Source organism: Ixodes scapularis, unplaced genomic scaffold (assembly GCF_016920785.2).
Source record: "Ixodes scapularis isolate PalLabHiFi unplaced genomic scaffold, ASM1692078v2 PGA_scaffold11__112_contigs__length_91849675, whole genome shotgun sequence".
Lineage (NCBI taxonomy): Eukaryota > Metazoa > Arthropoda > Arachnida > Ixodida > Ixodidae > Ixodes > Ixodes scapularis.
In genome coordinates this window covers 201,594-224,675 of record NW_024609837.1, presented here as the reverse complement: position 1 = coordinate 224,675, position 23,082 = coordinate 201,594, and the positions used below count along the sequence as shown (strand labels likewise).

Sequence of the window (23,082 nt, the reverse complement as noted above, 5' to 3'; positions counted from 1 at the left end):
TTCGTTTCTCACGTATATTCCTCATGCTAAAAAGCGCCCACGTCGTATTCGCGCTATGTGCCCGACAGTGCACAAAAATACAAAGCGAAGGCCGCCGCCAGCGCCGAATATTATCCCCGCGGTCAGAGCGTAAACTAAAAGTGCGACACAGCGTCGACCAATCAGCAGACTGCAACGTCATAGTATTTTTGCAAACGACATTTAATAGAAGCGTTCAATCAAATTTGGTTCAATCTCGGCGTCTCGGTGACAACTGCATCAATAGCAAATCAGCAGCAATTATCGCAACTACGCAGTCTGCTCTTGTTTAGAGCGCACGCTCATTTATTGTACCGTTGAATATGGACGTGACGAAAACCTCACATGAGCCAAGTTTTCAGTCACCAAGAGTTATAGCTTTCTACTCTAGCGACACTAAAACGGCTTAAGTTAGTTGAGCTTTCTAGAGCTCAGGACCACCGGTAGGGGCTGTTTTGAAGGCCTGTGGTTGGCCACCACATGCTCGCCTATTCAAACTAATGAATGGCCGAACTCTCCCAATACACGGATCTTCGTGTTCCGCTTTGAGGCGTCTCTCGCTTGAGCCGCAGCGTGGTTTTCCGCTTAGGACGCGTCGGGGATTCACTAATGATGACGTCATGGACAGGCCTTTGTCTTCTAAATGGTATTCGCAAAGCACGCGTCGCGTGCACCTACGCTGGAAATGGCATCAACCAGAAGGCTCCCGCGAGGACCCGGCAAAGCGAGCGTAAAGCATGACTCGGCATCTTTCATTCCTACATAGGCTGCCGCGTTACTTCAACTACTTAATCTCGAAGGTCTGAAGACTCCATTAATCTCCGCCTTCGAAACGGCGTTCGGTTATTTTACCGACCCGACCGCCGTTCATAATGCACGCTAAATACCGTAAGAATCTAATAGCCACGTTGATTGAAGGCAGAACACGTCAAGATGCATATCGGGTGTATTTTGGAAGTTTGCGAACGGAGGTTAGGCCGGAGGATTTCTTGGGTCAGCTGTGCCATGAACGATGATCCGCGATCTGTAATCAGAACTTCGGGAGCGCCGCGCCGGAGTACGATGGACACGATGAAAAACTTGGCGACTTCAACAGCTGTCCCCGAAGGAAGAACTTTCGTTTCTGCGTAGCGCGTGAGATAATCGGTCATTAAAGTCATTGAACGAACTTCGTTTGGAGTGTCGCCACTCCCTCCTCCGATTTTGTCACTAGAGCCGCCATGTTGGTGCTTAGTTTAGAGAGGGAGCAACCGTCGATCGTTAAGATTCGACAATCCGACTTCTTGAGCTTCGGGCACACTGTCAGGAACGTCAGGAGATATCTTTTTGCTCTACATGTCGCGGACAGTTCAAACAATTCTGGATTAGAGAAAACCGTTTCCCGCGAGTGCTGATGAAGCTTGGGAAAGCTGCTTTTCATATTTAGATACCGAAACTGTAACTGATTACGGTAACTTACATCCTTCTAATTAGTTACTTTACCACCGTGGCTTCACCCTGGGGTAAACTAAAGAGAATCACGAGCCAGTTAAGTGTTACGTGTTGCTTCGACGTGCATCATAGCGCCCGAGACTCGCTCACCGACACGCCAGTCGGAGTGACAAACCGCGTGATTTCAAACTGGCTTGTGATAGGACCTGGGCGTCCCCGTAGCTTTGGCCCTCATTGCAGGATGGGACGAATCCTAAAGGCCGTGGACAGCTAGTGATGCCTTGGGAGTGCCGGCGGGAACTGTCGGGTGTATTCAACCTGAAGGTGGGAAATGTTTGCACCAGATGGCGGTAGTGAGCTCGAGACGAGAGGGGGGCCATTGTTTATGCGGAGCGCGAATTCGTATGCTACTTGCATAGGGGTTGAGACGATGTCAGAAGGCCGAGCTCTCACTGGATTATTGAAAGAAATAGTGGGTAGACCTCAAGGCACCAAGCTTTGAGGTCTACCCCCCGTCCTTTCAATCAAAACCAATCAGAGCTCGGCGTCGTTCTGACGTCACCGCAAGTCGTCCGCAAGGAGCAGACGACTTGCCATTGACATAGAGTTCAATCACGGTCAAGCTCACACAATGGAAATCACATGCCTCTCAATGACGTCGTTTGAGGTAAAGAGCTAAATATAGAGAAAAAAATTATATCCAAAGAAAACAAAAAAAAAATAACGGGGGTGGGCTGCCACATCTGCGAGGCCTTGGAAGAAACGTTAGCCTTGCAGCTCGCCGACTTGGGCTGCAAAGGCTGCACACTGAGAGCAGAGTGAGGGTTACGAAACAAGCAGCAAAGTGCGAGTTACTTATTGGGGTACAGACAAAGACAGCTTTAGCTACAACCCAGGCACTAGACTGTGATGAGCGTTGACTACACGTGCTTGTGAAAACACCTCACGTTTTCGCCTGGCCCTCTACGATGTTCTCCGCTACGGCTAGCAGGTCAAGCAGGAAAAATATCTACCTGCGTAAGTACCCAATTTTCATCAGAATGATTTTAAAGAATTAGAATGTTAGTCAATGTTAAATTTAAAAGTACCGGGCAACGCTCACTCAGCTCTGCAACGCCAATGAACACACTTAAAGAAGGGCGTCCACCCGAAACGTCGTGTATACCTCCTTGTGCGCGTATTTTTTCGAGAAGCACAACCTTATTACTTGCGATTACGTGGTCCAGCTGTCGGTGACAACGGCCACGCGGCCCTTATTCATTATTTTCGGATTTTATCATAAAGTGAAAGGTTACTTGCTTTTGCAAGAATGCACTCGGTAATGTTTAGAGTTGCGCTAAATCAAGTTCGATTGTCTCCCCGATGTTGTGCAGTATGATGTGCATGTTTGCAAGTTCTAGATTACTTCAACCTACTGAGCTCATGATTCGAATTACTATTAAGGTGAAAGTCGATACATGACAAGATGTTTTAAGGGAACTGTCTATTAGCCATGATTATTCCGAAACTGTGTCAGAGATTTATTTTAAAATTACTTTAAATTTACAAATAGAAAGTGTAGAGTTTTGAAGAAATTACAATGACATTTTATTTGAGACATCTTAGAGTTCCTCTTCTTCTGTCGAAGACTCAGCAGCCTTGTGCACACCTGGAAAATGTAGCAAACCAATTTAATTGATATAAAGTACATAGGCAAGCTTGTGAAAACTCAACATATTGATAGCCCGAACCTTGGGAACAAAAAAAAAATGGTCACACACACAAAGAGATCGTGTTTTTTTTTTTTTCTTAAGGTGTGCACTAGCACTATATAGCCTGCGTTTTTTTTTTAATTTACGTATGATATTTTAAATATAATGATCATGTGCTTATATATCTATTACATTATTGGTAAACGTAAAGATTAGGTCATGCTTTGTGGCATTTAAAGATAGTACAAGTTTTAAAGTTCCATCTTAAGCACTTTATCTTTTCACGAAGGTAAATCTGAATTCATGCTCACCACAATTATAGTTTACCGCTCTCCTCTCTGATAGTTCCTTACCTATTTGGTACAGCGTATGCAGCATGCGCCAATTAACGTGCACCAAGATTTAAAAAAAACGGACCTCTCTTTGTATGAAACCCACCATTTGTTGTTAGCAACTCCTTTGTTATACTGACAGTATATTTATCCAGCCTAATTAATTATTTAATAATTATGACTGATTCGCTAGCCATATAAATATTAATTTAAGGGTCGAGGTGTCAATAGACCCTTTGCAAATGCCCCAAAATGCCGTGTGCACCGCGCGACGAATGGTGGGAGTCCTCTGTACGCCCCTCCCATCGTCTTTCCACCCCCTAACACGTGGCATTCGCGAGCAGGCGCAGGTTACCAAGGCAACAACGCTCCAGCACCGGAGTCGGATGAGCGCTAGGAGATAGGGGAGAAAGTATCACGTTCGCTAGCTTGTGAGGCTGCCCCTTTCTCGTCCCTCTCCTTTGTACCACCTACGTCGACTGCTACACCAACGCTTTGTAAAACCTGGTCGAACCCTTCCACGGTTGCGGTGGAGAATAAGTGGATTCGGTGACAATGCAAAACGTGAAGGTAAGTTACGACGCATCACGTATCCAAATAACTGAGTAGCACAGGCAGCATAGATACGATCGCCGCCAACGACGTCGACGTTAATGGCGGAGGGTTGCGCGACCAGCTGCTGCTGGCGCGGCGGTCGCTGAGACGGAACGTGAAAGCGCGGATCTGTATCAAAACTTCCCGAAATTCCCTGCCGTCGTGGCGCTGTACGTACTCCAACAGGTCTACTGAGGAAGCTGTAGAGAGTATTGGGAACATCCGGTTCAGGCTTTTGCAACATAAAACCTCTAAGTAGTTTTTTTTTTTTTTTTTTTGTTTTTGTTTTTACATAAAAATAAGACTTATTAATTTTTTTTATTTTTTTATGTTACCACGTGAGAACGCGTCCACGCTACGTGATTCCAGCGCTCTCGGAACTTTATGGAAGGAACGAATTCCGGCTTATATCTGGTTCGCTGTTGTATCCACATTTTCCACGAAACGTCAGCAATGTTCGCGTCAATGTCGAGGCTACCCGGTCAACACCACAACGAATCCTTTTGAGGCTCCTCATTCAGAAAGTAAGTCACATTTCCTCAGGACTGCCACTAGTCTATTCAGATAAATTCAGCTATGTAAAACGTTTTTCAATTAAAATTACTTCCAGCGTTTCATGCCTTCTATATTTAAGCACGGAACTCATATTTGCAATTGTGAATATGTGTAGTGCCATCTTTAAGATTAGTGTTCTAGTCAAATTAATAGTTTTTATTTAATTTTTTTAGTTGAATGTTTGGAACCCAGTAGTGAACGACTATATGCGGGAGCTTGCTTTAGCCGACTCCAATATAAATAGTCGTAGTCCTTTTTTTTCCTTTTGTTGCTTTTTATATTAACTTTTTTTTTTTGCTTTTGTTGCTTTTTATATTAACGGTGGATTTCTTTCAAGGCTTCCTATAAAAATATACATATTACTTATATTGCCACGCGCGTTGCCGAGCGAACGCGTGCGTGGCCGAGTGGTTGCCGTGCTTAGCTTTCGTGCGGAAGTCCCGGGTGCGGTTCCCGGAGCGGAGCGCCCTTTATTTCGTTTTTGTTTTCAATTTAATGTTCTCGAATGTTCTACGCGCCGAACGTTCTACGCCGAATGTTCCAAAACCCCACGTGGGTACATAAGGGACTCCAAATGGCGAGCCGGGTTAGTCTCGCCCCACCGCTCGATCCTGCTGTTCGCCGACATCGACACCTTCGACGCTAACCTTCTTGTATTTTGTTTTGGGCACAAGTTCGTCCCATTGAAACGTTTAGTTTATCCAGTTATTCACCGCCCCATCATTTGTCATTCGTGACACTATCGAGACTTGTATCAAGACCGACCTCTATGAAAAATGGCTATCTTAGCCTTATTTAATTTCTATGCAGTGTTGATTGGTAAATCACATATCAAATGGTGGGTTTAAACAATGCTTTTGAGGCAGTTAGGGTCTATGCGGTGACTGCATGGATCACAACTGTAAATTGAGCCCGAGAAATTGGCGCCTGCACATAGAAAACTCGAAATTTAACAGAATGTTCATTGAGACAGGCATCTGTATTCTTTGAAATTTCAACGCAGAGTCGTCTTCCTGTAAAACTTAATGCCTACAATCTTTTCTTGTCAACTGTGGACAAGTTCGTAGACGACCGATTTAATGATGAATGCCACCCGTGGCGCCAACTGCCGCAAGTCGAAGCGAGCAGATGACGCAATATCTCCGGTAGTACAGTTCTTTTAGGCCAAAATTTAGTTTTTGTCCGGAAATTTAGACCTTAAAAATCCCGAAGAATCAAAAATAGATCCACGCTTGTCGTTCTTTGGCCACTGTTTCTTTATGTTGGCCCATCTGTCATACAGGAGCCAACGTCTGGCTTCGCCGCTGGTAGTTTTGCTGTCATCTGGCATATTTGGGCCTAAATCAGCAAACACGTGCCAGCAATATGGTCTGCTTTTGGTTGTTGAGTTCTAATGTGAAAATCTGGGACCGAAATTGCTAAAGCTGTCAAGTTTAGGCTTCACTGCTGATTCTTGGGGGTTATACGTGGCAACACTAGCTTAAGTCCAATACCTTGGTAATTATGTGGCGAGCCAGAGAAACGCCATACAACCGTCAGAGAAAGGACTCTGGCATTAACTAACTTCCTACAGCAGAACCGCATTAGGCCAAAGTTAGGCCGTTAGGAGTGCGAAACTTGTGCCAAGTTACGCGTCTTTTTCGCGTGCTCCCTGGGTTGTTGTCTGCTCGCTACGCCTATTGGTAGATGGCACTACAAAATAAATTCAAAATTCGGTCCTCTGCGAGCACGTTAGCCGTTTGCTTTGTCTAGCTTATTGGTCTCATTTTTACAGGAAGAGAACTACGCCTTGAAAATTCTGAAGGTACCACAGACAACGTCAAAGCACAACCGGTGAAAGTTTGAATTTTGTACCTGCAGGCGCCAATTTTTTTGCGACTTGTTTTGCAGCGTACAATGCGCTGTAGCCACCCTTTACATTGCCCCCTGCATGTCCCATTTGGCAGCGTACGCGGGCAGTATTATTGACGGGATTGTTCTCGTTCCTTATATCCGTCGCTATTCAGCCAGTAATCATTATCTGATTTCTCATGAGCTCATATGTTTTCTAAAAAACAAAACTTCTGTTATAATAAAAAGTAGATCATCGCATGTTCTGAATACCAATGATGATCACCCTAAAATGTCACGTTGCTGGCCTTGAATAACAAATAGTTCACCAAGTAGGGGTTAGCAGTTTTATATCTTATTTGGCAGATACTTTCATTATTCTTTAATGGTTTGGATAAACTATATCACATATCAATTAAAATTGCCGAAATTTAGATTTATGTTTATTGTGTTTATTAAGATACGCATTTTTAAACACTTTAAATATCACTGAAGCATGATGCCTTTTACCCATTGTAGATCCCATGAATCCTATACTGAAGCAACAATAATCGGAATAAATTGTTTCACTTACGCTTGCAAAGTTTCTCGCATTCCTCCTTAGAAGCGAATAAGTTAGTTGTGCCGGTGCCTTTCGAGACCGATGTTTGTTTAGTTTTATCGCACTCATTTTTAGTTATATCATAATACCACCTGGTTTTTCCTATCAAATTTCCCAGTATCCCTTTATCGGGCTTCATGAGACAGCGGCGGTCTAAGTCTTCTGCAAGCAAATGTAAACAAGGCGGTGAGTCGCTGCTGCAGCACGGGATGACGACGGACAGTATTTTGTTAATTGTTCATTAGTTTCTCACTGATGCCAATTGATATATAAATTAATTAAATCCGATTTCAATGCAAACTGATGTTATTGTATTTTATGCATATTTTAGATTGTAATGATTTATTTACATACAAAAGGCGTTTGATTTTAAGTGAAACAACTTTTTAGAGGAGATGAAAGCTAAACGAGAGCGGTCTTTACCGAGTATATTTATTAAGTGCGACAAGTATTATGCTATAAAATAATCGTCAGGGTACGTTTACTGATTAATTAAACTCTGTTAATTAACGTTTTAATTGTTGGTCTAACGGTCGCATTTTAATTGAAGTATAGACGGTAATCATCTTTGGAGGTCAGATTAGTTAAAAAAAAACTTGCAAGAGGTCAATAAATTTTAAAATATTAACCGAATAGTTTTTCTGTTCCTTGACCGATTTAAGAATTGCTCGCAAAAGAGCGCCGCAAGCCCTGCCAAAGAATGACGCTTAAAAGAGTGACGCAGTTGTTTCGGTCAAGTCGTTCCTAGTGTCGTCCACGCATCCACTATGGACACTCTGTTGAGATTAGGGATGCCGCGAACTTTTTTCGAAACGAAGTTTCGATGATCGAATCAAGCGGTTCGAAAGGTTCGAAAGATTTCGATTTTTCGAATTGTCTATATCGTAAAATTCGACGGAGGTCGAATTTTCGAACTTGTGAAGCTAAGAACTTCGACGCTTTTCGAACCGTCGAACTTATTAGGTTAAAAAATTCGATCTTTTTCGAACTTTCGAACTTATTGCGCTGCAAGGTTCGATGCTTGTCGAACTTTCGAACTTGACTGACCAAAAAATTCGATGAATTTCGAATTTTCGAACTTATTTATCAAGAGAATTCGAAAAGTTTCGAACTTTCGAATTTTGAAATGTCCGAAGTTCGACGATCTTCGAACTTTTAGGGTAAAAGTTCGACGTTCGTCGAACTTCGAAAGACCGGCGGACGGTTTCATTTGATTTCAAGTAGTGGGGTACATTCGTAATTTTTTTTTCTCGAACTTTTACACGCGGTGCTGCGTTCCTTACGAAATACAATGTCGTTTATTTCAATGTTCTGGCATGCTTAGGTTTAAAGAAATAAATCCCCGAAGGGGCGAGGAAGGACGACGGGTTTTTGACGATTATCATTTGTGCCAGATTTGAAGCACGCTGCAGCCGGAGCTATTTATGGTATACATTTTTAAGAATGATCTATGTATATCCTAGGTAAGTGTCGACTTAAGATGTGATGATTGTTATTCAACGTGAGTTCCGAAGAAATGTCCAAACATGTATCTGCATGCAATTATGACCTAAACTTGATATTTATTTTCGTCTAAGTTGTTTGAGGTATCGCATTTAAATTAACACCAAAGACAGAACATATCTAATAGTGTTTAAGTTCAGCACGTCATTAAAAGAAAACTTTTTTTTTTTTTTTCGCTTCACGTTCCTGGGACGTGTTTCTTTTAGCCTGTACACATTTTGGTAAAAGAAACTTGTTTCGAAGTTCTGAACCTCTGAATATGCAAGAATAGAACACTTCCGACGAATTCTTGATAGTTTTGTTTTTCTCCTGCTTTTTAATCCCGCATTTATTCTTTTTTTTTTTTTTTTTTTTTATTATCGGCACAGGTATTTAGGTCGAAAAGACAGCTTTGAAGTTCCGAACCACTAAGCATGTGACGAGTAGTGCCTTCTGACAACGAGTTTCTAACAATGACCGTCTACGCAACGTTTTATGCAGTGAAGAGCGACAGTAGCTACACATATGCATAAATAATTTCAGAACTGAAGCCAGCCCCCCCCCCCCCCCCCCGCTACCCTCTTTCCCCCCGTTTTCCCTCTTCCGACGCCACTTGTATGGTAGAACGCTCCTTGACCTCGAGTTGTGTCGGCTTTTGTGCTTTTTGCGAGGCGATTCCTCCGTCCCAGAAAATAAACCTCCAGGACAATTATAAACTTCACCGGATCGGATTACCAGCGTGCAAGGGGTGGCGAGCTAGTTTGCCAGGTCGCTTCAAGGTTCTTTTGAGCCTCAACCTCCTGCTCGCCCCTGGCCGTTTCGAACTGGATGAGTCTCGTAAAACAGTGTGTTCGTGTAATCACTACTGCGTGATGCAGGCTAAAGACCCCCCCGGCGGCTGGCGGTCACAATTCTGCACTGGCAAATATTCTAGCACGCCCGGGGCACTCGTCGTCTCATTTAATTGCCTGACCAACTTCGCAGAATCTAGATATCGCACCCTAACTTCTCTAAACTTGATTTTGTGAAAACCAGTGAGTCGTGAAAACGTTATTTGAAACTGAAACTGTGGAAAAACTTGAAAATCGGACTTCATACTTTGAAAACTTGGATTAGAAAGAAATTCAAAATCTTCGAAGCTTTTTTTTTTTTTTTTTTTTTAATTTAGCGTAAAAGAGAATCGAAACTTTCGAACTTTTCGAACTTTATGCAGAAAGAAATTCGAAATCTTCGAATTGTTCGAACTTCATGTCTATAAAAATTCGAAGCGTTCGAAGTTTTCGAAGTTTTTTTTCCAAAGAATTTCGAAATCTTCGAATTTATCGAACCTGAAGTAAAAAAATATTCGAAATATTCGAATTCGAAATTTTAGAAACCGTGAAAGCTTCGAAATTTTCGAATTCGAAACTCCGCTGTGGTCAAAAGTTGCGAATTTTTCGAATTCGAACCTCGGTCGGTACGAAAATATCGAAATTCTTCGAAATCGAACCTCAGTTCGCTTCGCAAATATCGAAACCTTTCGAAATCGAACCTAGGGTGGTTCGCGACATCCCTAGTTGAGATAGTGACAACATGATTGAAACGACCAAGTAGCTTTACCAAACATCATTGTGGGCAGGTCTCGCGACACTCTTTTTGAGCTGAATTTTAAAGTGGGGCAAAAAAAAAATGTATCAAGTGTTTTATAAACAAAACAAAAAATTACAATTTCGTGAATTCTTTAATATGGTCTGGCCTCTTATTGTAATTAGCGGCAATATTTTTTCCCACATGATCCCCAAAATTAATGGCTAAAATTGTGAACTAACTTACCCTAAATATTACCTCACATCTAATGCCAGCCGAATCTGGTAATTGGATGGTGACGACAGCACTCTTCTCTCACCATCTCTTTTTATAAATGACAGTCCGAAATAAAATCAAGCGCCTTTTATAAAAACATGTATTTCTGTTAAACTCTCCTTAGTCCGATGATTAACACAACTTCTTATCTAGGTTTCCAATAAATAATACTTGAACTGTACATCAGTCGAACCGCAATATATTCAGGACTGAAAATATAGGGTACTCAGTATTTTCAAATAGAAATTAATATCAAAAGATGTAATATTGTCTGGTGCAATTCTATCGCTTCGTTTAACTTCAATTATCACCACGTCAAGTTTTGAGGTCTTACACTGTTGTAGCTATCAAGATGAAACAATTAATTAAACTATAAGTTCATAGTATATTCAAATAAACTAAGCATTATGATTCTACTTTGAAGAATATAAGCTCGTTTCGTTGTGTGTTGGTGTGTGTGTGCGTGTGTGCGTGCACGCGCCTCTACGTGTGCACGCTTGTGCGTGTGTGGTTCTTTTCCAGTCTTTCGTGTTAATCTTTTTACACAACTGTTGTTCAACATGTCGTTCCCGGCTCTAACTGTCGTTTATAATAATATTAATAATATTAAAACCCGTTAATGCTGCGTTCACAGTGATAGGCTTAATTTCTCGATTATGTTGCTAAGTCTCATTGCCATTTTGTACATTGCATTTGTTTAAGTCACTAGTAGATAACGGTTAGAATTTGGCTCGGTCTCCTGGAATTCTTTATCTATATTACAGGCAACTCCAACCGAAAAGTTACAGAAACGAATGATAAGAATAGTGTACAACCGCAATATTGGAAGAGGGCGTTTTTATCGTTATAAAACATTCTAAGACATTTCGCCCACAAAAGCTTTGCGTAATAAGGCAGTTTAGAGATTTTATGTATATTCACAAAGTTGTCCACGGCCATGGTAATTCGATGAATATCTATTACGATCCATAGACTTCCATGTTCCGTCAAGCGTTAGAAGAAATTTATCAACGTTTTATTCAACTTTTATGTCCCCTTTGTCACGGATTCAGTTGACCTTCAATAAAATACGGCATTTGAATATGTTCATGTCCCTTAAGGATTTTATCTTGGTTGTTCGCGAATGGATATCTATCGCCTATATATGGCAAGACGATTTGTGTTGTGTTTCAGCAATCTTTGGCTCTTGTATTACGTGCACCACTGTGAAGACTGTAAAGTTGTTTGTGGGCACAAAAAATAAATGAAATATTATTATTAATATTATTATTTACACGTGGCCTGTTCAAGATAGGTATAGTACATGATTACATGGCATGACGCAGCATTTCAGACATTAAAAAAATGTTTATCAGTTAGAAGTTCTACATGACCGCCTTTGATTAAAGTGTCCACTTGTAATGTTGCAACTAGGTCAACGACATGTAATACGATATATATGACTTACTTTTGCATGCATTGGTGCAGTCGCTTTCCTTGTAGAAGCCGATACCATGATGATCGCAACCAAAGTATTCCTTGCATGTCTTGTCATTTCGATCGAACATAAATCGTTTGCCATACTGGCTACACATGCCGAGGTCCTGGGCAGGCAGCTTACATTTATTCTTTACGAATCCTTGTTGAATAAAGCGCAATAAAACATATGTATTATGCATTCAAGCTAGAATCATCGAAGTACCACTTCAGCCGCCGTTCAATGACAAGTAATAATGACTACAGTAGTCCAAAGGGTGTTTTGTTTTAAGAATAGATTGTTGCCTTGACGGTGACAAAGTATATTATGAGTAGCTTGTACGCCCTGTCCTGTGGTGACTCACTTTCTTTTCCGTGTTTTGTTTTCGTGAAATTTTAGCAAGCTTTAAGCTTGCAAGAACAGACAGGCTGTATATTGCCGCTAGAGGCCTTGCTTTATGCTAGTAAACAATATAAGTTTGAAGGTGTTGATTCTTCTCTACAAAGAATATATTAGTACAACAGCTGTCATTATAGCCAATAAACATAGCACTAACCTTCATAAAAAAAAGGCAACTTACTTTGCCATTAAATGTGTAGGGACAATTCGAAGTCCGCCATAAAAAAAACATACTGTTTTATATATAATAAACTTCCAGTTCGCACTTGTACCACCGTCAAAAACTGCAGTTACATTATAAGGTAGATAACAAAATAATAAACAATATTCTACAGAACTTTACACAGGTACCAAGATATCGAAAGTCGACAAAATGGTATGTCAGCCACGTAGTTTATATGACGACAGAAGGCTTTTTTATCTCAAAAAGGTAAGACAAGATTTAACTCAACTGCATTAATTCCTTTGCACGCTTCGCGCAGAACCCCAAAATCTCAGGGATTTTCAGGCCGGTCTCTTTGTAACCGTAGTAACATATTGCACGGGTTGTTCTGTTTTTTTGTTTTTTTTTCAATCCATGTAAAGTGGTGTTCGTAATGCTAACTTTATTTTCCTAAGCGTTAGCTAAACAAAGCTAGTAGTTTCGGACGCGCTATAAAAATGATGAAGGTATTTTTGAGCCCAAAACCAAAAGGAAATGAGCGAAAACGTAATCTCCTAGGAAGCATTCCTGCCGGTTCAATGCTGTTTTTAAAGTTTTGGTGATGTTTTAATGAGAACGTATATTCGCATATTAGGAGGCTCACTAAAATTAGGGTGACGTTTGGAAACATGCTGTAAAATGGACGAAGGTATGATCTGAAAATATTTCTTGCCTGCAGAATACTCAGTAAACGGGAGTGTCACGAACATATATGTGCTTGTAAATACTTTAAATTCGAAAAAAGCACTTGTATGCAACAAGAAAAAAGTAACAAGAAAAATGGGTTTACAAATATTTGTTAAAAATTAACCTTCTGGAAATTCCAGGGTGACATCCGATCTTAAGCTATAGGTGACATAGTTTTATCAGACTCAATAAATGCTAAGCCTTTTGGCGAAACGCTTGATGCCGTTCGGGGGATTTCAGAAGGTTTCATTTTAGGTTCTTTATAAAACCTCTCACCGCATTCTTGATATTATTCGGCATTCACCTGGCTTTATTATATATTCTTACAAGGGTTAATAACTATCGAATCAGACATTCACTCAAAAATGATAAGCAAAAAAAAAGCAAATAAACATGAATCAGCTAGGGCTTCACTTACTTCCACAACGTGCGTAGCAGGAATTAAGGGTTAAGAATGCGTTGTCTCCGTCTTGGCAACGGTATTTGGTATCAAGATAGCAAGTTTCACTAGTTCGATTGTACCGATAATATCGGGTGCCATTTCCCTTGCATCCCATATCAGTAGGTAGCTGTGCACAAGGACCGAAGTCGGGATCTGTAAGAAAAGGCGGTTATGTGAACTTTAGTTTGAAATTAAACCAATTGTTATGAGGTCATCATTTGATATCACGGAGAGAAAAAAAACACACAAAAGTAGCAAGAAATCAGGCAGAGCGCGCTCTTCTACACATGAAAAGAAAAAAAATATATATTTGCGTAATTACTACTAATATGCAATGAAATATTGTGAATTCCATAGATGTCAAAAAAGGTGTCAAATTTTGAGGAGCATCTCGTACGCCTTCGCACTCAAAACGACTGAACGAAAACAGTTATAGTTTTAGTTTGTAGAGAGTCTGTCCCCGGCGGCTTTATTTTTTTTTAAATAAAGCAAATAGAATCTATATAATCGCATTCGAAGAAATATGTTCTAGTTCATTACGTTCACTAAAATACGTGGCCAACAATTTAATAGTCTCCGCTCAGCGATAGTGGCCTAAATGCTCTATAACTTCGAGGCGGTCAATCGAAGTCAGTAATTAACTATTTTCAAATTAATGGATCGAACCTTTTGTATTGCCTGTGCGTGCACGCCATTTTCGCTTTTAAAAGATATTTCTGCGGAATTAAGAAAATGCTGTGAAAACACATCTTTATACCGCAGTCTTGCAAATCATCGATTAAAAGAAATCGTTGAGAGTCAAACTTCACAGGATCGTCATCTCTCCTGTATAAGCACAGAAGCGAGCATACAAGCGAATACTAACTTGTGTGCTTATGATAGCTTTCCCCTGGCATCTATATGCAACACCTTTCGCTTTAAATCTCACAGACGCTTACGCGCAAACAAAGCTAGGGGAATGCAAAAACATTATGCTAAAAGCACTATTCATTCTCGAACACCTCAGAAAATCCCGACAACTACGGCGATACAACTGATGCTGTCTCACAAGTGCTGACATATAGTGCGATCATGCCTGAAATACGTACTATTCTCATTTCTTTAAATATTCCCGTAATACCTGCGTCAAAGAGCACGAAAAACTCTGATATCGTTGGTAAACAGTCGCATATTACAAACCCCAAACCCCGAACCAACTCGCATCAACAGGGTCTGGGCGTTGTCATCTCACCGGTTACGTCACATATTTTTGAGGTTACGCTACGAGCAGTAAAAAGTGTGTAAAACATAGCGGAAGCCGGGTGCGGAGGGGGGGGGGGGGGGGGGTCACTTTCGGGCTTCTGGTTGAACACAGTTAGCTGCTCTAACTCGTCCCAAGTGAATTATAGCTTTAGCAAAAATAAGATTACATGGAGTGCACGAAAGTGGCAAGCTGACTATAAAGAAACTTCATTTTATTCTCATGTATACGATCAACTAAGCCAATCTGTACTTTTGACGCCACCAAAGATTGTCACGCTTAGAGCGTGAACTGAATAATTTAAGCAGGTGCAACAAGTTATTCGTGGTTTTCTCATATACAGGTTTTGCTTTTTTTTTAAGCTTAGCAGATTTGTTGTAAAAAAGCCATGAAAGTTACACTTATGCCGCTTGAAGAGGTCAGTTATATGGCCAGGGGGACATATTATAGGGGGCTAATCGCAACCATCAGTCGGCTAATTAAATAAAGTTCGTTAATTAACTTTTTAATTAATTAATATAGACATATGGTTCCAATTAGAAACTTGCTCAGCGTCATCGAAAACCACTGAAACAGTCATTTTCATAAAGACTTTCAGCGCGTGAGAAGCGTAGTAGTGCACTAAAGTTTCCACTCGTGGAGAAGGTACAAAGCTAGCGGTTGCGATAAAGCGCCCGCGCGACTTTTCCGTCTCTTATCTAGCCTTGTACCTGCTCCACGAGTGGTCAATACTACGCTTCTCAAGCGCCCAAAGTCTTTCTAAAAATGCCTGATTTAGTGGTTTTCGATGACGCTGAGCAAGTTTCTAGTTGAAATTATATGTCTATTTCCATGAATTGAAAAGTTAATTAACGAATTTCAATTAATTAGACGACTGGTTGTTACGATTAGCTCCCTATAATATGTCCCCCTGGCCGTATAACTCACCTCCACAAGCGGCATAAATGTAACTTTCACGGCTTTTTTTAAAGAAATCTGTTAAGCTTAAAAAAAAACACCCTGTATATATATATATATAGTGCTAGAGAGAAAAGTTAGACAGATATTCCTCGTTAATGGCATATACAAAGATGAATGGGGTGTTAGATAAGAATATTTTATGCAATCCGACATTCTTATTGACCTCTTAAACTCAGATATGATTTCGGAGTTAAAAATATTTATTACCTCGGCATCTATTCAAACAGTCAGCTTCATTATCGAAGACATTAGAGCCTGGGGTTGTTACCGCGTTCGTGTACAACTTGACACACTTCCCTCTGGTTGAATTGTAAGTCCACTTGGTAGGATGCTCTACTTTTTCGGTTCCCTTTGGTGTCGCAAAACAAAAGCTTGGCACGTGTCCTGTGGGAAAACGTTACGCATATCGTGCCTAAAATATTTTATGTTTACGTTTACTTTTTACGTATCACTTCATAGATCACATATCCCTTTATTAGTAATTTACCCAGGTGATACTCCAGGTCTAATGAAGTCATCAGCTGGAAATTCCAAATGCATGAGGTTACTTATTCAGTTCAAATTTAATTTTAGTGATGTGCTTTACGCAAATTAGTAAAAATTTTCATCAGAAATGCGATAATTGATTCTGACTCTCAAATAAATTGTTAAACTGTTAAAAAGTATTTTCAATATTTCCGCAATAAAGTACACACCAAAAAGTATTTAAAATTACCTTTCAAAAAAATATTCAAGGATTGTATCGGTATGAGGAGCTGGTAGAGGGGGTTTCCAACACAAGAAACCACGTTTATGTCCTATGGTTATTTAATAAACGATTTTATATAATTTCTTTCTACTTCGAAAAAAAAACTGAGATATTTTGGTGTCGCATTCGACGCCTTATTGGTTCCAAAATGTTTCCGTGTAGGTGTTTCCGGGTTCTATTCATATTATTATGTGCATCAGCCTCGCTGACCAGCGTTAAGCAAGCTGAGCGTGGAGTTGATTAGTTTCCCCACTTTAATCTTACTCGCACTTACATTTTAAAATATATATACACGGCGTTCTTTTTTTACCTTTTCACTGATTAAAAAGAAAAGTCGTCAGAGCTTCACAATGTAGTTTGTGCAGGCCTGTTATACGGTCAGATTGACATAACATAGGGGCTAACTGTAATCATAAGTAGAACAATCAATTAAAATATGTTACTTAGCATCTAAATCGGTAAAATAAATATCGCAAATTGTCCTACAATTGAGTTGTATACGTAAAACTTTCTTGGCTTAGTGCTATTAAGCTCGTGGCATTTATTTTCAAGATGTGCTTCCAGGCCTTTCCACTCCTCTTAAGGAAAAGGACCACCAAATAATAGCCGTACCTTAGGTACCATTGACACACCTCACAACGCTTGAAACTCATAACTTTCGGGAACTAATTGGCAATGCAGCAATATGTGGTAATCGCGGCGATGGTAAAAAGCTCGTCATCTTCACTGTCAGAAGAGCTGAGGAAATCTTCGAGTGCCGCTGTGAGGCGTGTTCGTTTTCGCATGGTCGCCATCTCGACAGACTGCGCGTCTGCTATTTCTGCCATCTCCTCGATTTTCGCTCCGGGACCCAATGCCTGATGGGACTGCACCCCGGTGCACCGTCGATTTTCTTGGTGCGCGCATGGGGCAACGAAAACCCGTACCGGGAGGGTGCGCTCCCCCGATGAAAGACGTCCGGTGCGCAACGGTGCGCGCCGGTGCATTTGATCTAAGATGAAAGGGCGCAGCCCGGTGCGCTGGTGTTCACCGGGGCGGATGATCGAGGATGCTACGAAACTAACTCGATATTTCGATGACATTAAGTAATCAAAAATTACAACCACGTTTACTTATTTTAAAAATTGTTGTATAGACATTTATATCACATTCGGCTACAATTAGACAAGAATTAACAGTTGGGCTAGTTGGTGAACGTTCATAATGGAAAACAGCGCGAAAAACAATGACGCATAGCAGAGAAATGCATACAGGACAAGGCGCTGACAGCGCCTTGTCCTGTATGTATATCTCTCCTCTGTATTTTTATGTTTCGCGCTGTTTTTCATCATACACCTAAACAACTAGAGATCGCGAACGACTGAAGTGCAAGAAAGTTGAGTTATTAGTTGTGCGTGAATTTCTCAAATTCATCCTCCAACTGTCGTGTCGTACCGAATGCAAAATTTAAAAGCGCTTTCATCCAAAATATTAAAATAAAAATTACTTTGACTTCGTTTTTTCGAAATTATAGGATTTACCTTCCTCATAATCTATTGGAAGTTTAAAAAAAAATTCAAACCAGATACTCCAGGACTACTTACTCCTGCACCTTTTGCTGCCATCCGATAAAGATGAAAACCTGTTGGCGATTTCATTTTTGGTGGATGCGGCACCAAACTCGTAGTACTGACAGAGGTCAATAGTCTCATTGTAGAACCAGCCGGCAATAAGTGCTTTGCCTAGCTCATACGGAGGGTCCATTTTGCAAACATCCGTTTTAATCTCACCTGTTCCGCATTCAGAAAAACCTATAAAAACCACACAGTTACATCAATTAGCTGAAGACGCTGATGAATGTACTACGGCAAGAATGCATCCATACATTTCTTATATATCCAATATGTGTTTCAAGTTTATATTGTGTAGCCGATATGCGACAGAAATGTTTTTCAAGGTGAAAAGTCACCTCTGTTTGATTTTGATTAGAGCTGTAAAGTTAATTAAATGTTACATGTGAGTACGAACGGAAATTTAACTTCTAATTTTTGATATAGCCATGGGCAGTAGCAGCTCTGCACTTTCATGAATCATACTTATTCGTTTAAAACGTTTATGCAAAGTTTAGGAAAAAATTTAGAAAGTGAAACTTACCAAATGCTGCCGCAATGAATATACAGAGGTACTTTATCTTCATATTAACACTAATTAGAATAGCAAGCGCTTCGATTACGACACTAGTTTAGCTGCTCGTACTAGTGTCTAGACTTGTTCGTTTATATCTGCTTTACATGCAATATGTATGGAATGCAAGGGTGAATATTAAAAAAAAAAACTATCAAATGTAATTGCTGGACATGCGCACGCCACCCTTCCGGCATGACGTGCGCATGAACTGACGTTGTGTTCACGTCTTCCGGGTTGCTTCACGCATTGCGGTTACGCAGTTTCAACATTCATCTGAATTATAGCGCGAGGTCAACTTCCTGCATTGTTCACGCCGGCCGCGAACAAAAGCATTTGCTCAAGACCATTCTACATGAAAGAAATGCCTCTGACAAACACGATTTCCGCAGTTTATGAAAAGATTCTTCGCTTAAATATGATACTCACAAAAAAAAAAACAGTTCGATCCTCACTTTGTGATCTATGTATTCATTATAAGTTCAAACAGATATACTTTTTACGGTCGATCATTCGGTGGAACCCTATGGTTAGGGCCCTACATTTCCGGGGACTACCCGCAGATCATCCGTGGATATCCGCAGTAAACTGGAGGATGCGGATAAAAATGAAGAAGCTTAGGCAGATTGCGGATCGGATAGGTATGCAAGGAGCTGCTAATGCGTATCGGATACGGACATCCGCGGGTCCGGATCTACATTTTTACCGAGGCGAATAAACGTGTGCGACCGCAGAGTGTAGCGTAAAAAGGTGAATGATGCGGAAACTTGCACCAGCACGCGTTTCCGTACCTCACTTTTGCACCGCAGTTTGTGCAGGAAATCCCAGCATCAAATACACAAACGGAAATATACTTCTCATAAGCCGGCCTTAATTTAAGAGAGGCGAACCAGTCTGGACCCGGCCCATGCTGACTGTATTCTGTTTCTTCTACACAGCCACCTCGGCCACTAAAACGTAGCGCGTGTGTTCGTATTTTTTTTCTCCTATTTTGATAGTTGACATGTTGTTTCTAAGTATGTTGTTCTGACCATGCAGTTGAGGTTTTGTGATAAACACTAAAACCGATAGGAGCTGTTTTAATTATCTAATATTGTGATATTTTTTCAGCGGTGTGCTCGCGCCTTAGGTACGAGTACTTTGCTGCTGTGAGTAATCGCAATTACCCTCCCACTTTTTTCATTGTTTGGTCGAAATAAACTGACGCAAATTCCTTTGTTAATTTTTTATGTTTAAAAACTATGAGTCTGCTTAAAATTGGTTTTACAGAGCAAAAAAAAACAATTAAAATGTATTTCCTTTTGAGCGCATCTTCTAGACAGCTCGAGCGTCACAGACTCCCAAGACGATCTCATAATTCCGATCTTCTTCCTAGAGATGCGAAGTGTCTCTAGAAGTATGATAGCTTATAACAGAAACCAATAAAACAAAATACAACAAAATGACTTGCACCGTATTCTGACACCAAACGTTCAATGCACAAAAGTAAGCAGACGGATTATGGGAAGAGTTGTGTGTTTCTGGATAGATCCGACAAACTCCGTAAAACAACCGCCGGTAAATTTTTCATCAATTTTGATTTATCCGATAAAATCCGAATTCCAATCTACCAACGCGAAAAAAAGACGGTATTTTAGGTTTGGTCACTGGTCCGCAGAAAATGCCGTCCGTGGTTTCTTTCAAATTTCGGACCATTGACAAAATGGATGATGCCATTATCTCAAGTTCATTCAGAACAACAGGTCATCGTACTTTCGTGTCGTGACAAAGGCCATTGTTCCGATTTCCAGTTTGAGTCATGCTATTTGTGCTGCTTAGAGAATAGAGGGGTTGCGTTTTTGTAACATTGAAAGTTCTTAAACATAGAAATTTTATAGAAGGTGAAAAAGGGGATGGGCAGTTGAGGATCTCATATTACACCCTTTACCAACTCACACCGCACAGCCGGGAAGAAAGTTGATCGATGTGGTGGAATTAATACGAGCTACTCAGCGAATACCTCCAGGAGTTTAGTGATTTTCAGGTATCGACATACATCGAAGGAACACTTATGTGCAACGTTTATCGTGGGACAAATTAGTATTGCCAATGGCAATGGCGCCATCGCTAAATACACCTAAAGAAGTATTAATACAAGCGCGCTCCCTTGAATCTGGCATACGTTTAGACCAGTGGGCTATATTTTGTAAACGGCTTATTTTTCGCGGGCTCAGTATTTCGCGATTTAGGTCAAAGCTGAAGTTTTGGAATAATTCGCGAGTTCTAATTTTCGCGACGCTATGGGATCCCAATATAGATTCCAATCTGTCTACATTTTACCAGAATTGTTCGCGGGAGCTATTTTTCGCGAATTGTAGGCGAATCGCGAAATTCGTTAAATTAGGTCCTCGTGAAAATTAGGTCGATTAGAGTATTTTTAGTTTCAGAAAATTAAAAAAAAAAAAAAAAACATTACAAGATTTAGCTCAGAATTTCTAAGAAATATGAATGAAAGAGAAATAAACTCCGGTGAACTTCGTATTTGACAAAACATTACCTCCGAAAACACGGAATCCTACTTAGAGAATACCATACCGGCAATTTAATTTTCATCCTTGATTTCATGATTTAAAATGAAGGCGCGGATGGCGGATAGGATGCGGTTCCGAATTTCACGGATCCGGTTCTGATGCGAATGATCAAACTGTTATCTGCGCAGGGCTCTATCTGTAGCATGGCTGGAAATAATGGCATCGTCAATAAACATATCTATTGATGTGATGTTACAAGTACTCCTTACATTATTTTTAACCTTTTTTAGAAATGCGTACCCTTTGGTCAAACTGAACTTGTAAATAATTTTAAATTTTAGGTTTTTTTGAGGCAGACGTGCATTAAAAAAGTTCATTTTAACATTTCGCTTTTTTTTCAACCGTTGAAGTACAAAATCTGTTTACATTGCAAAGTAAAATAACGGCACCGAATATGTTCTAGAACTGTCATTCAAAACTACAAGGGACATGAGTACTTAACGAATGGACTATGCGTCAGCAAGCAGGTAAAAATTATTCTACAGGTATGAACATCATATTAGTTTCTTTACACTTCATCATAGTTTTGATAATGTTCATTGCCCATAAATACAACTTTCATACACCGTAAGTGTGCCGTCCGTAAAAATGATATTATTAACAAATGCAGCGTAAGTACTCTCCGAAATGGTTTACACTTAGTTGCATGTGCGTGCAAACACCAAAACAAAATCTAAATAGCTCCACTCGTCACGTTAGGTACCACGCTGCAATAACAAGTTTTCACTAGTCTTATACAGAGCTCCTAGAATGATAGCGCGTCATATTGTTTGGTCAGCGTCACAGCCCAAACGCATGGACTGTTTTTACGCCTTCTTCGGGAATTCGTTTCTCGAGCTGCTGCTCCGTCATCCGATCTAAAAAGGACCCTCCAAGGCAGTTTAGTTAAGTTCAAATCCAATTTCTTTATTTCTCTCCACTTGGAAAGGGGTGGCAGAGAAAAAAGCAACTCAGTGTTGCTTGAGAAGCCTCTTTTCCCCCATACAGCAGCAGAAAGGAAAAGCACACACACACACACACATACATACACAAATAATATAAATAACAGTATTAATATAATTACCAACAAACAATATTAGTGTCAAAGATAGCAAAAAAAACTAAGTCAAATCGTACAATCACTTCATGATCTAACTATGCAAAGAAATATTTAGAAAAGCCCCTAACAAAAACAGAATGCGCCTATTTTCGAGTTTTACTCAAAATGTTTATGTTAAATTCATTAGAACAATATAGAAGACGAGGTAGTGTAGACCTAAACATAAGATTTCCGTAATTGGTCCTGGAGAGCGGTACTGACCATATATCTTCACAAAGAGAATTTTAAGTATTTTCCCTAAACCCAAGGTAGGGGACTGATAGGAAAAAAATGGTTATGACATAAGGACTTGTTGTTTGAAAGGGCAAGTTTGTAACTAGTAATTTGTAACTTCCACAATATTGAATTTTTTGAACAATTGTTTCGTATGACTATCTAAGGCAGTGTGAATCGCCCTTTTTTGGCGAATATATGTTTGTTGGTTATTTGCCATAGTCGCATTTCTCTATACTAAGTAGAAGTAGCTATAATGAGCGAATAAAATTGTAAATAAGTATCATACCGGAGCTGGGAATCGTGTAACGATATATGTCTATAGTACCCACAGCCTTGGAGAGTTTATTTACTACACGTGTATTACACCCTTTCATTCCAAAGCATGTTTTGATTTAATAATACACCCAACACTTTCACGCTCTCAAATATATATCAATAGTGCAAGTACCAAGAGAAATCACATACGTATAGCTACAAGTTGTATACCGAGATCTAAAAAAGACGGCCTTCGTTTTGCCGCAATT

The 23,082-nt window shown here is 40.2% G+C and overlaps 1 protein-coding gene across 1 annotated transcript; it reads right to left on the bottom strand.

Moving 5' to 3' along the window:
• Positions 1-3,014: 3,014 nt before the first annotated feature.
• On the bottom strand, positions 3,015-18,701 carry LOC121835127 (papilin-like). Its single transcript, XM_042289091.1, has 7 exons — positions 18,644-18,701; positions 18,094-18,300; positions 15,970-16,146; positions 13,539-13,715; positions 11,824-11,994; positions 7,026-7,214; positions 3,015-3,097 (listed from the first exon to the last, which is right to left on the bottom strand). Exons 1-7 carry the CDS (start codon positions 18,684-18,686, stop codon positions 3,051-3,053), a joined length of 1,011 nt encoding a protein of 336 aa, XP_042145025.1. The 5' UTR covers positions 18,687-18,701; the 3' UTR covers positions 3,015-3,050.
• Positions 18,702-23,082: the final 4,381 nt, after the last annotated feature.